General features: G+C 40.1%; 1 protein-coding gene across 3 annotated transcripts in view; it reads right to left on the bottom strand.

Annotated features, from left to right (window-relative positions):
- Positions 1 to 1,298: 1,298 nt before the first annotated feature.
- ptpn12 (protein tyrosine phosphatase non-receptor type 12) overlaps positions 1,299 to 12,270 on the bottom strand; it is a 58,006-nt gene continuing 47,034 nt past the window's right edge. The window contains exons 15-18 of one of the 3 annotated variants that reach the window (XM_012851147.3): positions 7,816 to 7,887; positions 6,263 to 6,316; positions 5,116 to 5,200; positions 1,299 to 3,573 (exon numbers count right to left, since the gene is read on the bottom strand). In XM_012851147.3, the coding sequence (XP_012706601.2) occupies positions 3,564 to 3,573; positions 5,116 to 5,200; positions 6,263 to 6,316; positions 7,816 to 7,887 (221 nt within the window). In that variant the 3' untranslated portion in view covers positions 1,299 to 3,563. The remainder of the gene's footprint in view (positions 3,574 to 5,115; positions 5,201 to 6,262; positions 6,317 to 7,815; positions 7,888 to 12,270) is intronic. The other 2 variants (XM_012851139.3, XM_012851155.3) reach the window with 2 other exon arrangements.

The following is a 12,270-nucleotide window of genomic DNA, read 5'->3' as shown; positions in this document are numbered from 1 at the left end:
CTTTACTGATTGATTTCTGCAACATACAAACATTTGGAGTGTGTCTGGGCGCGTGTTTTTGGGTTTTGGTGGAGCAGGAGGGCGAGGCAGTGAATCATCTTGCAGGTTAGTCTAATGATGGTTGGAGGGGGAGGTGGGGGGGGGTCTCTCAAAGGCACAGGTGGGCTCCTTTCTGAGTTTGAGGTTCACATGAAAACAGAAAAATGATTGACCTATACAGTTAAACGGCCCAGCTCTCCTGTTGGTGTTGGTTTTTTTTATAGCCTTGAACTGCCAACAACTTCGATCTGCCCAACTGAAGCGATCAGTAAAGTATCACAGCTTTGGGGAACGACTGAAACGCACAAACGTAAGAAAAAAACAAAAAAACGAAGGACAAAAAGAAGTGTAAGGGCACAAAGTAACTGAAAAAAGGTGATTTTATAAGACGGAGAAGCTGAGTGAGCACGTGGGGCGCTGTGGACCTGACAAAACAACTGTGTACAAAAATAACTTTCAAAATACCATTTACAAAAAAAAAAAAAAAAAATTATTATTTCCATCATTAATATTATTATCAATACAATCTGTTATTCAGAGCCCACTGTGGTCATCATTCAGGGGCCAGGAGGCAGTCTGTGCTTTCCGCTCTGCCCACCACTTAAAACTCTCTCAACCTGCTGGCCATAAAGTTTGAAAACATCATAAATCAAACAAAAATGTTCGCCATAAAGGGAGAAAAAACAAAAACAAATGACATAGCAGAATAACTTACATTTTCTAAGAGGAGGAATCACCATCATCATCATGCACTGACTTTCTTACATCTTCTGTTAATACAAATAGGATAGCAAAAAACAGAAACATTGATCTAAACGGCGCTGTACAGTTCGTTGTAGAAAAAAAAAAACTGCATATACTGTGTAGTCGCTGTCGCTAAGAAGAAATATGTCGTTCAGAACAGCAGTCCTGGGTCTTTATAGGTTCTCCTGGTGTCTAACAGAATCGATATTCTCATCTATACGGAGGCAGGTACAGGGGTTGGTGTGTGAATGTGTGTGTGTGGGGTCTTCAAAGCAAAAGGAACTTTATTAGAAGAAAAGAGCAGCAGGAGATTTAAGGTTGGTCAAATCCCATCTTCAAGTGTTGCATGTGTAACATTCAGGCTGTGAAACACTGAGCTGTGCAGCGAGGAGGTGTAACACACACACATACACACACACACGCCGGTTTTGGCCAGAGCTATCGGCACCCCTGGCAAAGATGTAGGAATAAAAATAAAAAATAAGAAAAAAAACAGTCTTCAAATGATGCAAATTATAATAAAGAAAATAATACATTTATCTTTTATTGAAGAAACAGGTTCTTACAGAGCAATTGTGAGAAATCCAACATGTAATTTCAGCTAATTTATTCAGTGTGTGGGGGTGAGGTGAGGAGGGCCCGTGTTAAGAGATCACTGTCTTTATAACAAAAAAAAAAAAAAAAAAAATCACAGGTGGCACAATTGTTGATGCCTCTTCCAATGAAATTAATCCAAGTAAGGATTCCCTAAATTTACCGGCTAATCTCCTTACCAACAGTTTGTATTAGCTCATAAATAGTAACCCTGTAGTGGGACTTTAACCGAAGCTGTGCCTCTTGGTCAGACGGGACTAATATCAACATTTTTCACAACAAAAAGTCCAGGTGGGTTTGGTGTGAAGCAAAATAAAACAAAAAATTAGGATGCTGAAAAACATTTTATGCCTGCTGTTAAGCACGGAGGTGGTCTATGATGCCGTGGGCCAGTTTCTATTCCATGGGTCCTGGGAACCTTGATAAAGTACAACTAGAAATATTTTTATTAATATTAATTAAAACCATATATATCATATTTCAGTGTAGGATCATGGTACTGGAATAAAAGATGAATTTAGCTTTAGGGGGGTGGGGCAGAACAAATCTAACCCCATAACTCCACATCCTCCGTTCCAGACCGCCGCCGTGAGTCCGTGAAAAGCAAAGCCTGCTACATCCACGGTTTCTCCGTCCAGCTCCGCTCCAAAGTTTCTTGGAGCCCGGGGAGAGTGCACCGTCGTTACAGGCAGAATGCAAATCTATCTGGAGCGGATTACCAGGTTTCAAATTAAATGTTGAAAAGACAAATCTGGTCCAAATGGTACGAAAAAAGGGGTTTACATCCAATATTTATATAATATTGTTGTAAATAATAATTAAAAAAATATTTAATTTGTGGTTAATATCTATTCACGCCATTTAAATTTGACAAACCGGAGGTTGTTGACGTTCTTTTTCCTGTTTGCTACGATTCTAATTGTGGAGCTTATTTATTTAAAATAACGCAGTTGCTCTGTCGGTCAAACGTGAACGGAGGATGTGGAATCTGGGGGTAATGGTCCCGATGGTTAGAGCCAGAGTCGCTATTACGCTTTTTAAGTTCTAATAAATAAATAATGCGTTGTTGTTTTTTTTCATTTTACAATTTTTTTTAAATCCTACTTAGCAAAATTATTTGAAATTTCAACCGACTTCCAATCAATCTTGCTACATTTTTACATCCCTGCCTTCAGGTGCATATTTAGGTTTTGCTGCTAGACCCATCAGTAATGGGTGTGACAGATTCAGCACAACAAAATCTGAGACTCAGTAGGGTGGGGGTGGGGGGGTGGGGGGGGCTTAAATTAATTAAAAAGAAAAAATACTCACATTAGTGACTTCAAGTCACACTTAGGGGCAGAATAAAAACTCTTTAAAAGCAGGTGAACGGGCGTCATATTTTAACACTGTAATTGTTGGCATATGGACTCCCAACAGAAGGGCATTAAAATGGAAAGTAAAACAGCCCATTAGAAAAAAAAAAAAAATAACACAAAGAATCATTGAATGATGGCGACCCTCAGCTACAACACTCCAGCATGGATCCTGATCTTTTATGAAGTAGCACCAGAAAGGAGAGACGAGGGACAGAAATACAAAAGAAGTCAGAGAAAGTACCCAGGCAACCTCCGCATACCCAACTGAAAAGGTTGCGTCATGAGCACAAGATTATCTAAGTTCGCTTTGAAGATTGTTCGTTGATCAGCAGGAGGCGGCCCGACCGCCTGTGGGACAGAAATCTGCTCTAGCTTTTCCTGATGAAGCCGCTTTCTTCGCATTTGGCTTGAAACTATTTTAAGAGTCAATCTTAGACCACGCTTCATTTAGTGTAGGAACAAAAAAAAAGAAAGAAAAAAAAAAAAGGGAGAAATTTGTGATAAGTGTCGAAAAGGAAACAAGTCTCTTCTTTTAGCCCGCTATCAACACTGCTCTGCTTTAACCGTTCATGAAGAGAGACCCCAGGCCAGCATCTACAGGCCAGTCAATGTGAGGAGGAAAGTCTCAGGAATAAAAGTCTCTATATGCCGGCTTTTTTTTTCATTTCTCTGCACGCCAGCCTGTTTTTTTTTTGTTTGTTTCGTTTTTTTGGGCCAACCCGTCAGGAGTCTGTATCCTGATGAGGACAGACGGTGATGGCGGGCGGGTCGTTCCGTCATGTCCACTCCACAGGGGGTTCTCGAGGGCCTTTGGGCTGAATGCAGCGGTTACCGAATCCTGAAAAGAAGAAAAGGCTCTTAGTGAGGTTTGCTTTTCTTTTGGACAGAAGAAATGGCATGCAGAAGTTTCCCTCCACTCTGCCTGGTCTTAAGGCCAAACTTTTCCTGCACATGCGGTCCAGAGCTAGATCTCTCCTCAGCAGAGGCGATGCCACGCGGCAAAAACACGTCTGCCAGCAACATTTTCTGCTGACGCGCCAATACTCGTTTTTTCCTTCTGCAGTGCAGAAACCCAGACGGTGTCCTGAGAAAGTATTCAAACCCCTTGATCTTTTTCCACATTTTGTCCTTTTGTGACCACAAACATTTTTTACAGATTTATCTGACAAAGGAATGCAAACCAAACATAATACAGCTGCAGGCTTTTAGGTTGTGTCTCGATCATCTCTGCATATCTAGAGACTGGAATGTTTGTTTTTCCCTAAACGGCTCTGTCAGATTGGACGGAGAGCCTCTAAACTTCATTCAGGTCTTAGTGGTGAAGAGACTCCCCGCAGGATGATGCTGCCACCGCCATGCCCACAGAATGTCCCCACCTGAGCAGAGGAACTCTGCAGCTGCTCCACAGCGTCTCCATTCGATGGCTACCGTTCAGGCGAGGTTTAAAGTCATACTATGCAACATTTTTCAGTTAATTAATGTGTTCCATACCGTTTTGGATGATTAAATGAGTCATTTCAGGTCGAACAAAGGTTTTCTTGGCCGCCCTGGTGGTGTGTGGGGGAAATACCGCACTTGCAATTGCAAGAGCTCACGGCCCGCACTCACAGACTCAGAAGTCTCGTGCAAGACCGCAAGAGTCGGTCTCGCTTTACGGCGAGAACTCCATGTGTTTTTGCCCTTCCGTTCACTATATGCACGCGCGAAAGCAACAAAGAACCGCGTGTTAACGTCAAATAAACATGCAAGCATATTGAGATTTATTATCATTATTATTATTATTATTTATTTTTTTTTATGTTGGCGAGACACTACCGCGGCGGCCGCGACGAGGCGGCAGTGGTAGCGCCTCGCCAACATAAAAAAAAATAATAATAATAATAAAACTCCTCGCCAAGATAGCGCTGCTGGAAGCTTGATGTTTATACCTTCACTGTGTTAGTCATTGTTTGTACTGCCGTTTTTTCCACTTTTCGTTGCGTTCGCCTGTCTGCTAAGCTCAAAACAACCGCGCCTGGCTTGACGGAGAATCCAGAACAGCTGAGCATCTTTACGACAGCGCACTTTTACTTTCGCCCTCTGGGGGGAGCCTCGCTGGAAAATCAACCCCGGTTGCATAGAATATCTTTAATACAACACAGGCCGTGCCGCTGGGTGTTATTTAGGGGAAATTGGAGAAAATGGGGCTGGAAAAAGAAAAATCTAAAAACTTTACTCTTCTTGCATCACTTTGTGTTGGTGTAGCAAATAAAACCCAAGAGCGATTCACAAAAAAATAACACAAAATGTGGAAAAGGGATGTGAATAATTTTGCCATCCACTGAGGTAGCTGCAGGTAAACTATGATCCAGCCTGAAGGTGAGGAGGACGGCCGACTTACCCACCCAGGTCTACTTGGCTGACTCCCGCCGTGCCGCCATCCGATGCAGAGACCACCGGAGACGTCTTGGCACAATCAGAGACATCTGAACACGGGAAAAACACGTTCGCTTGTGAGCGTTAGTTGCATTGGTCTTGTTTGGAGACAATTCTAAATAAATGTGTCACGCAAATCAATGTGCTTTCTGTTTTATATAACTGTAACCACAACTCTAACTATAACTGTAACTGTAATAACCAACATGCAACAACTAATGTGCAATTCTGTTTAATAGACTGTGCAATAATCCAGAGAGAAGTGACTTCTGCTGCTACCACACCCGAATATGTCAATACACACGCATATAAGTCACCGTGAATGTACAGAAGACATCCTCTGCCTTATTTCTATTTTTCTTATCTACTTCTTTTGATCCATGGTATAACGAGGACACACTGTATATACCTGATGCACCTTGTCCTACTTGGCACCTTCTTCTTCTGATTACTGAGCCGATGTGACATGTGAATTTCTCCAATGTGAGATCATGAAAGCCTATCTTATCTTATCTTAACATCGTTTAGAAAAGTCCGACATAAAGAGGCGGACCACGTGAAACCTGATGAACACGGACGAAAAGTCTGCCTTTTCCTCAGAAAGTTGATGAAACTAGAGATGTTCTGATCAAATCTCAGTTATCGGTTCCTGTTGTACCGTTTGATGCCAACTTCACTTTAAAGGGAAGATTTTTAAAGCCTGTCCTGGTTTTTGGTCGATCTTCATAGACCGTGTATGACAGCAGACACGGTGTCTGATCTGAACGGGGGGAGGGGGCGGGGCAAAAAAAATTATCAAATTTTCCCTTTTGGACGAAGCTGCAGAACTGCACCAAACCCACTGGAGCCGTTAATTGGCACTAACAATCATTAGACTGGTTTTTATTGCACCTCCCTGCACGGTTGTTTCACCTCGCCCCCCTTCTTTATCCGTTTTTCTCCCCGTCTTTCTCTCACAGCTGACGCTTAGGCGTGGTTTCGCCTCTGCTCATCAACAACTCAGACAAATTTGGGATGAGATAAACAGAGATGATCACTTCTGTTTACGGTGAGGCAGCGAGCCAAAAAAAAACAACTAAGGAGAGAGGGAATCCAGTTTTTTTTTTTTTTACCTTTTTGTGAGGATCCCCATTCAGCTGAGGCTGACGTTCTCTCTTCCAGAGCATCTGAGAGAGATCAAGGCAATCAGTCGGTTACAAAAACAAATCCAAAGACAGACACGGACACATTAAGAGATAAAGGAGGAGGCGTTGTCTCGCACTCACACTGCTGCTTTCAGAATCACACGCTGCCAACCGAGACAAAACAAAGACGAGGGAAAGCTAAAACTTTTATCCACAAGCGTGCCTCGGGTTTGCTGTCCCGTCAACGGATAGGCGTTCAACCCACCGACATGTTTTCAACGTGTTTATCCAGATTTTATGTGATGGATCGGCACAAAGTGATTGATCATTGGAAGTTTTAAGTAAAATGATGTTTTGCTAGAAAAAAATAGAATTCTAATTTTGCCCCCTATACTTTTACACCCCTGAATAAAAATTAAAATAAGCTCTGTAGTTGATATTCACTGTTCAGACACGCTCTCTCTCCAATGTGGCGCTTGAGCTATTATGCAAAGAACGGTGGGCAAACTTTCCATTTTAATATCCAAAGCCTTTTCAGACTTGATTTTTAAAAACAGTTTTTACATCCGGGTGCCAAACATTCCCCCAGTTAGGTTTCATTATCTTCTGCACCTTCCACAATTCCTGAAATAACACAATGCTGCAATATGATAAAGGACTTTCAAAATGCATTAAACCAAGTGGTACTAACGCACTAAATACTGAATCTGCCGAGCAGTTTGCAACCTCTGATACCTTTATTCTATGTGTCCTATTTGTTTAGAAAATCCTAATCCAAGAGAGCCTGCAGGCCAGAAACGCCGACAAACGGCAGTTTTTGAATTTTCCGAACTAATTTTTTGATGCACCAACTCCATAAAAATAATCACCTTTTTACTTTCTAATAAAAGTTTTCTTTTAGATAATTTAAAAAAAAGGGAATACATTCCACAAAGACAATCAGCTTTTCGATGCTGGCCTTTGGTTTTTCTGTACTTATTTAACATTGAATAAACAGATTCTTCACTTTTGCACACTTGGACTGCATACAAACTCTTTGTGGAAGGTATGCGTGCCAAACCTTGGAGATTTTATCCCAATTATGCGCCACTTTGTGCTGACCAATCATATAAAAATCCCAATAAAATACATACAAATTTGCTGGGGTAAGGACAAAATGTTAAAAGTTGTGGTCTGTGCTGCCCTCTAGTGGTGGAATACTGGTAAAGCCTCCATGAACACCTCTTGCTACATGTGCTCCAGCAGGGATGCATTATGTCAACAATATTTTACTTTGATAGCAGAGCAACACAAAATGAGAACAACCACACCAAACCACAGCTGATGGGTTTCAATCACATCATTAGCTTTTTTGTACACGGCTCTACCCACGGTGCACCCACGACCCCAATCCGCAAAACATCGGCCAACCAGCTGGAGCTCATCACACTTCATCTCCTCGCCGGATTTCAGCCTCACAGGTCCATCCACTTTGGGAGAAGACGGTCCGACATAAATCTGCATCCCTCCCAATGAAGATGGGGGGACCAATGCAAACGCACCTGTGGCCAGTATGAAGGACTCAGGGGTTCTCTCAGGGAGGGGGGGAGGGGAGTCGTCGCTGTCCCAGCAGTCTGGGTTCAGAAGTCAGAGAGGCAAAGTTAACAACTGGCCGACAACAGAAAAGAGAAGAAGTGAAAGTGTGTTGTTGAGATTTAGAAGCTGCTCTTATTTCTATTGAAATAAATCCAATGAGATTGGGACCTTTTATTCTTTAAGACTAATTAAGTAATAATTACATGTTTTAATGGCTTTTTTTCCCCCACTGTAGAAGACCTAGGTCAATACAGCAGCTCACACTATGGACTTTTACACCTGAACATGATGTGAATTTAAAATTATATACATTTATCTGTCTTTTATACAACTTTTTAATAAATATGTTCTGGACTGGAGCTGTGTCCCTGCTCCAGTTTTAATATTTTATCAAGAATTATTATTATTTTTATTGTTAAATGTGATTTTTAAATATATATATATATATATATATATATATATATATATATATATATATATATATATATATATATATATATATATATATATATATATATATATGTCTAAATTTGACTAAAACTAGCAATTTTCTTTTTTACTTTTACTAAACAAAATTCATCTGGAGTCATAAAACCTATATAACCCATTTACAAAATAAAACACTGTATAAAATTACATTTATGGAATTAATAGAATCTTCATTTTCTATACTTCAACAGAGAAAAGTATATTTTATGTAAAGCAATACCATCTTTCCTCAACAGATCATTTCAGATTTATGGATAAGCAAGCAGTTATGATTTTTTTTACTTGAAAATATATGTTAAAAATCAGCCTTTAATTATTTTAATATAGAAATATAGCTCAGTTCTTTATTAGGTTTGGTCAAAGATGTTAGGAGCCCACTTGGGGGGCCTAAACGGTTGCATGTCACTACAGGTAAATAAAACAGGTGACCACACCTGTAACCAAAACGATAACTATAGCCCAACTGAACGGTAACAATCTGGACACAATCAGATTAAATATACTATGATCTACAGGCTCCAGCTGTACATACTGTAGCTCCTTCAGTGGATTTCCATACATGATTGTTAGCTTGATTTTTCCCCAGAGAATCAAGGAGAACAATTTTTGATCAAATAATCAGAAATTTGATCAAATAATCAGAAATTTGATCAATAATCAGAAATCTGCAGATCACAGATGTTGGTAACCTTTCACAACTGCAAGTTTATCAAATGTTAAACAAATGTCCAATGGATGTGGACCATTTACAGTTACTTTTGCTGATTATTTTCCATTTATGCTAACTTTAAAGGCATTTCTCCACATACTAATAATAATGATATATATCAGCTTGAACCTGCTTGTTAAATTATAGAGATTTAAAATCCCATTTTGTTTCAGTGTTATACCGAGCTGAGACATAAATGAACTTTAGAAAACCTGCCGCCTAAAATAAATAGTAATTTTTGGATAAAACTTAATATGTAGCTACATGTCTTCAGTGGTCGACCAATCGTTCTAATCATTGGACATTTGGTTCCTGTTGGTGCTTTATCATTTATATTTAAGAGTCTAATTACGCTTATAAAACTTTGTTTTTGCATTTACATTTAGCTTTTCCTTTGTTTAACAATGTTTTTTTTCTATTTTATTTTAAACCTAAGATGCAACAATCAACATTCTGATCAGCAGGTCGAATGCAAAAAATTAGTATTTTTTCTTATTTTAATAATTAATCAAAACTACGTTTCGTCATCATGTTTAACCTACAAATGCATCAGCCGACAATCGGGTTAGTTCAGCAGGTTTGGGTTAAGCTTTTGCTTTAATGACAAATTTACAATAATGAAGTAATTCCTACATGTACTGTTGGTTTAAGTCTTCTACCTCTAACAGGCTTTCTGTCTCCTTTATGTGTTACAAGAATTTAGAGCAAAGAATCAGAATTAGGGCTGGGCAATATATCCATGTTTTAAAAATATCATGATTTTTATAAAAGAGGTATAAGATGACACTATAATTTATTTTGAGATGGTCTATGTTGAGTTATAATTGTACTTTTATGTATTTCAGTGGTTTCAGCAGTTTCTCATATTGATGGGTGACAATTGGGATAAAGCTTTTATTCAGAGACGCCTTTTATAGTTACTGACACACATATATATATATATATATATATATATATATATATATATATATATATATATATATATATATATAATTAGTCCATATCACCCAGCCCTAATCAGAACTGCAGATCAGGCCTCAAGCAAACCAGAACAGGTCCAGAATAGCCTGATCAGTGCGTCTCTATTTAAAATACATTTTATCTTATTACTGTTAGTGCTTTCTAAACATGAACTCAGTTATGATGCGGGGTTTTACTAAAGTGTTTATTGCAATGATTGCGTTTGACTTGTGCTCATAAAGCTGTGCAGCATGCACATGGTGCAGATAAATAAAGGGTTCAGTGAGCGATTCCTTACGCAGTCAACAAAACAAGCAGCCGCCACCAGCTCCCCGTCGCTCAACCACCGCCATGCAGCGGTTTGCTCAGCGCGTCTCATTAACAAGCAGCCATTAAGTCATCGCCACAATCAAACAGCAGCTGTCAGCCAGAGGCGGATAAAACCTCCGCTGCTGAAATGAGCGCCAGAAAGCGAAGCAGCCCAACACGGTGAATCGTGTCACCCGTCGTCCCCGACCAGCACCATAAACTGAGGAAAAACTCTGCAGGATCTGGAGGAATTTCTGCCTTCAAACTACCGCAAAGCTAAAGCCCAGACCCCGCAGTGACACCCGAGGCAGACTGCTCCGCTCAGCCCCACCGTGCACAGATGTGGCACCCATCAGCGGCATGCAGTGTTGATCCGTAGCCATCCGACACACAGCTCACACACAGCCGCGGGATTTCTCTCATTCCACAACCCGATCGCTTGGACAAACACAGACGGGGCGGAAGAGGAAGCCGCTTTGGACGGACGGTTTTGGCTGCGAAAGGTTTGCAGCATTCCTAGCAAACCAAACCGGTTAGTCAAAAGTCATGCTTTTAAAACGAGACACACGCCGTAATGCATCACAGTGCTGCACGCCTTCCCCTCCGCTCAGACACTGATCACATTTACAGGGCCTTGCAAAAAAAAAAAAAAACAAGTAAAACGTTTGTTTTTTTTATCTGGAATTTATCCACATTTTGCAGCAACTAAAGCACAAATTTCAATGTGTTTTTGCGAGTTTTAGGTGCCGGACCAACAAAAAGCAGTGCATGATTGTAAAGTGGAAGGAAAATGATAAGTGGCTTTTATTTTTATTATTAAGCTCGAGCAACAAAAGCTCTGGACTTATTACTCTTTTCTCAAATTAATTGGAACATACTCAAAAACTCCCCAAACTGGAGGAAATTCTTAGTCAAATAAAAAAAACAGCTGTACAGCGCCCCCTAAACTCAGCCCAGATAACTATTATAACTTAGACACAGATAGAACGCTTTAAGACAAAAAGAATATACTGGAGGTATGTCCTAAAACCAAGAGGAAGTCGGCCATTTTGGGTCAAAGGTCTGTTTCTAAGGGAACCTGGATGAACTCCTGGAGATTTTCAGGTATCTGCTTCACATTTGGTCAGTTTGCTCTGAAGATTTGGGAATTAAACGTTATCAAAATGGTTGATTTCTGATCTTTGACATTCGCCTACGACTGGCCCTACATCACACGTGCACGATCAATTGAATTATATTGGAACATGAATCAACTGCGCACCCTAGAATATTTCAAATAGCCACATCTCCCCAATATAAAAACGTTACAAGTAAACATAATATATAAAAAGTAATAATAATGATGTATATTTTGGGCTATTCTATGTAAAAATGCACTTTCCAAAGAGATCAAAGTGCAGCAGACCTACGTGCTAAACTGCTGTGTGGCAGAAAACCAACACTGTGCACGAACCTGAACACACCACAGCCCAAGGCGGAACACAGTGGGGGCAGCATGATGCTGTGGGGAGGATTTTCATCAGCATGAACAGGGAAGCTGCTCAGTAAATGTCAATTTAGATGCTAAATACAGCAGGAATCAGAACTATTAAAAGCAGCGAGAAGAAAAAAGGACAGCGAGGCTGAATCTGCAACCATAGCTACGACTGAACGGTTTAGATTAAAGCACATCCATATTCTGGGATGACCTAGAGAAAAGTTCAGGCCTGAATCCAGTAGAGAATCAGGGGCAAGACTTTGTTGAGTCGTTTTTGAAAAGACGAAGAGACAAAATTCCAGATTGTGCAGCTCTGGTAGAAATATGGATCACACGCTTTCAGATATACGTTTGTAAAAAAAAATATTATGCAAAACCTGCTTCGTTTCCTTCCACTTGATAATTATGCACTGAACTGAGTTGATCTGTGACACTTAATCCTAAATGGAATAAATTGAAGCTTAAGGGATATGAATA

The sequence above is a fragment of the Fundulus heteroclitus genome, chromosome 17 (assembly GCF_011125445.2).
Source record: "Fundulus heteroclitus isolate FHET01 chromosome 17, MU-UCD_Fhet_4.1, whole genome shotgun sequence".
Taxonomy (NCBI): domain Eukaryota; kingdom Metazoa; phylum Chordata; class Actinopteri; order Cyprinodontiformes; family Fundulidae; genus Fundulus; species Fundulus heteroclitus.
The sequence above is the reverse complement of the archived record's forward strand: the minus strand, read 5'-3'. Positions and strand labels throughout refer to the sequence as shown.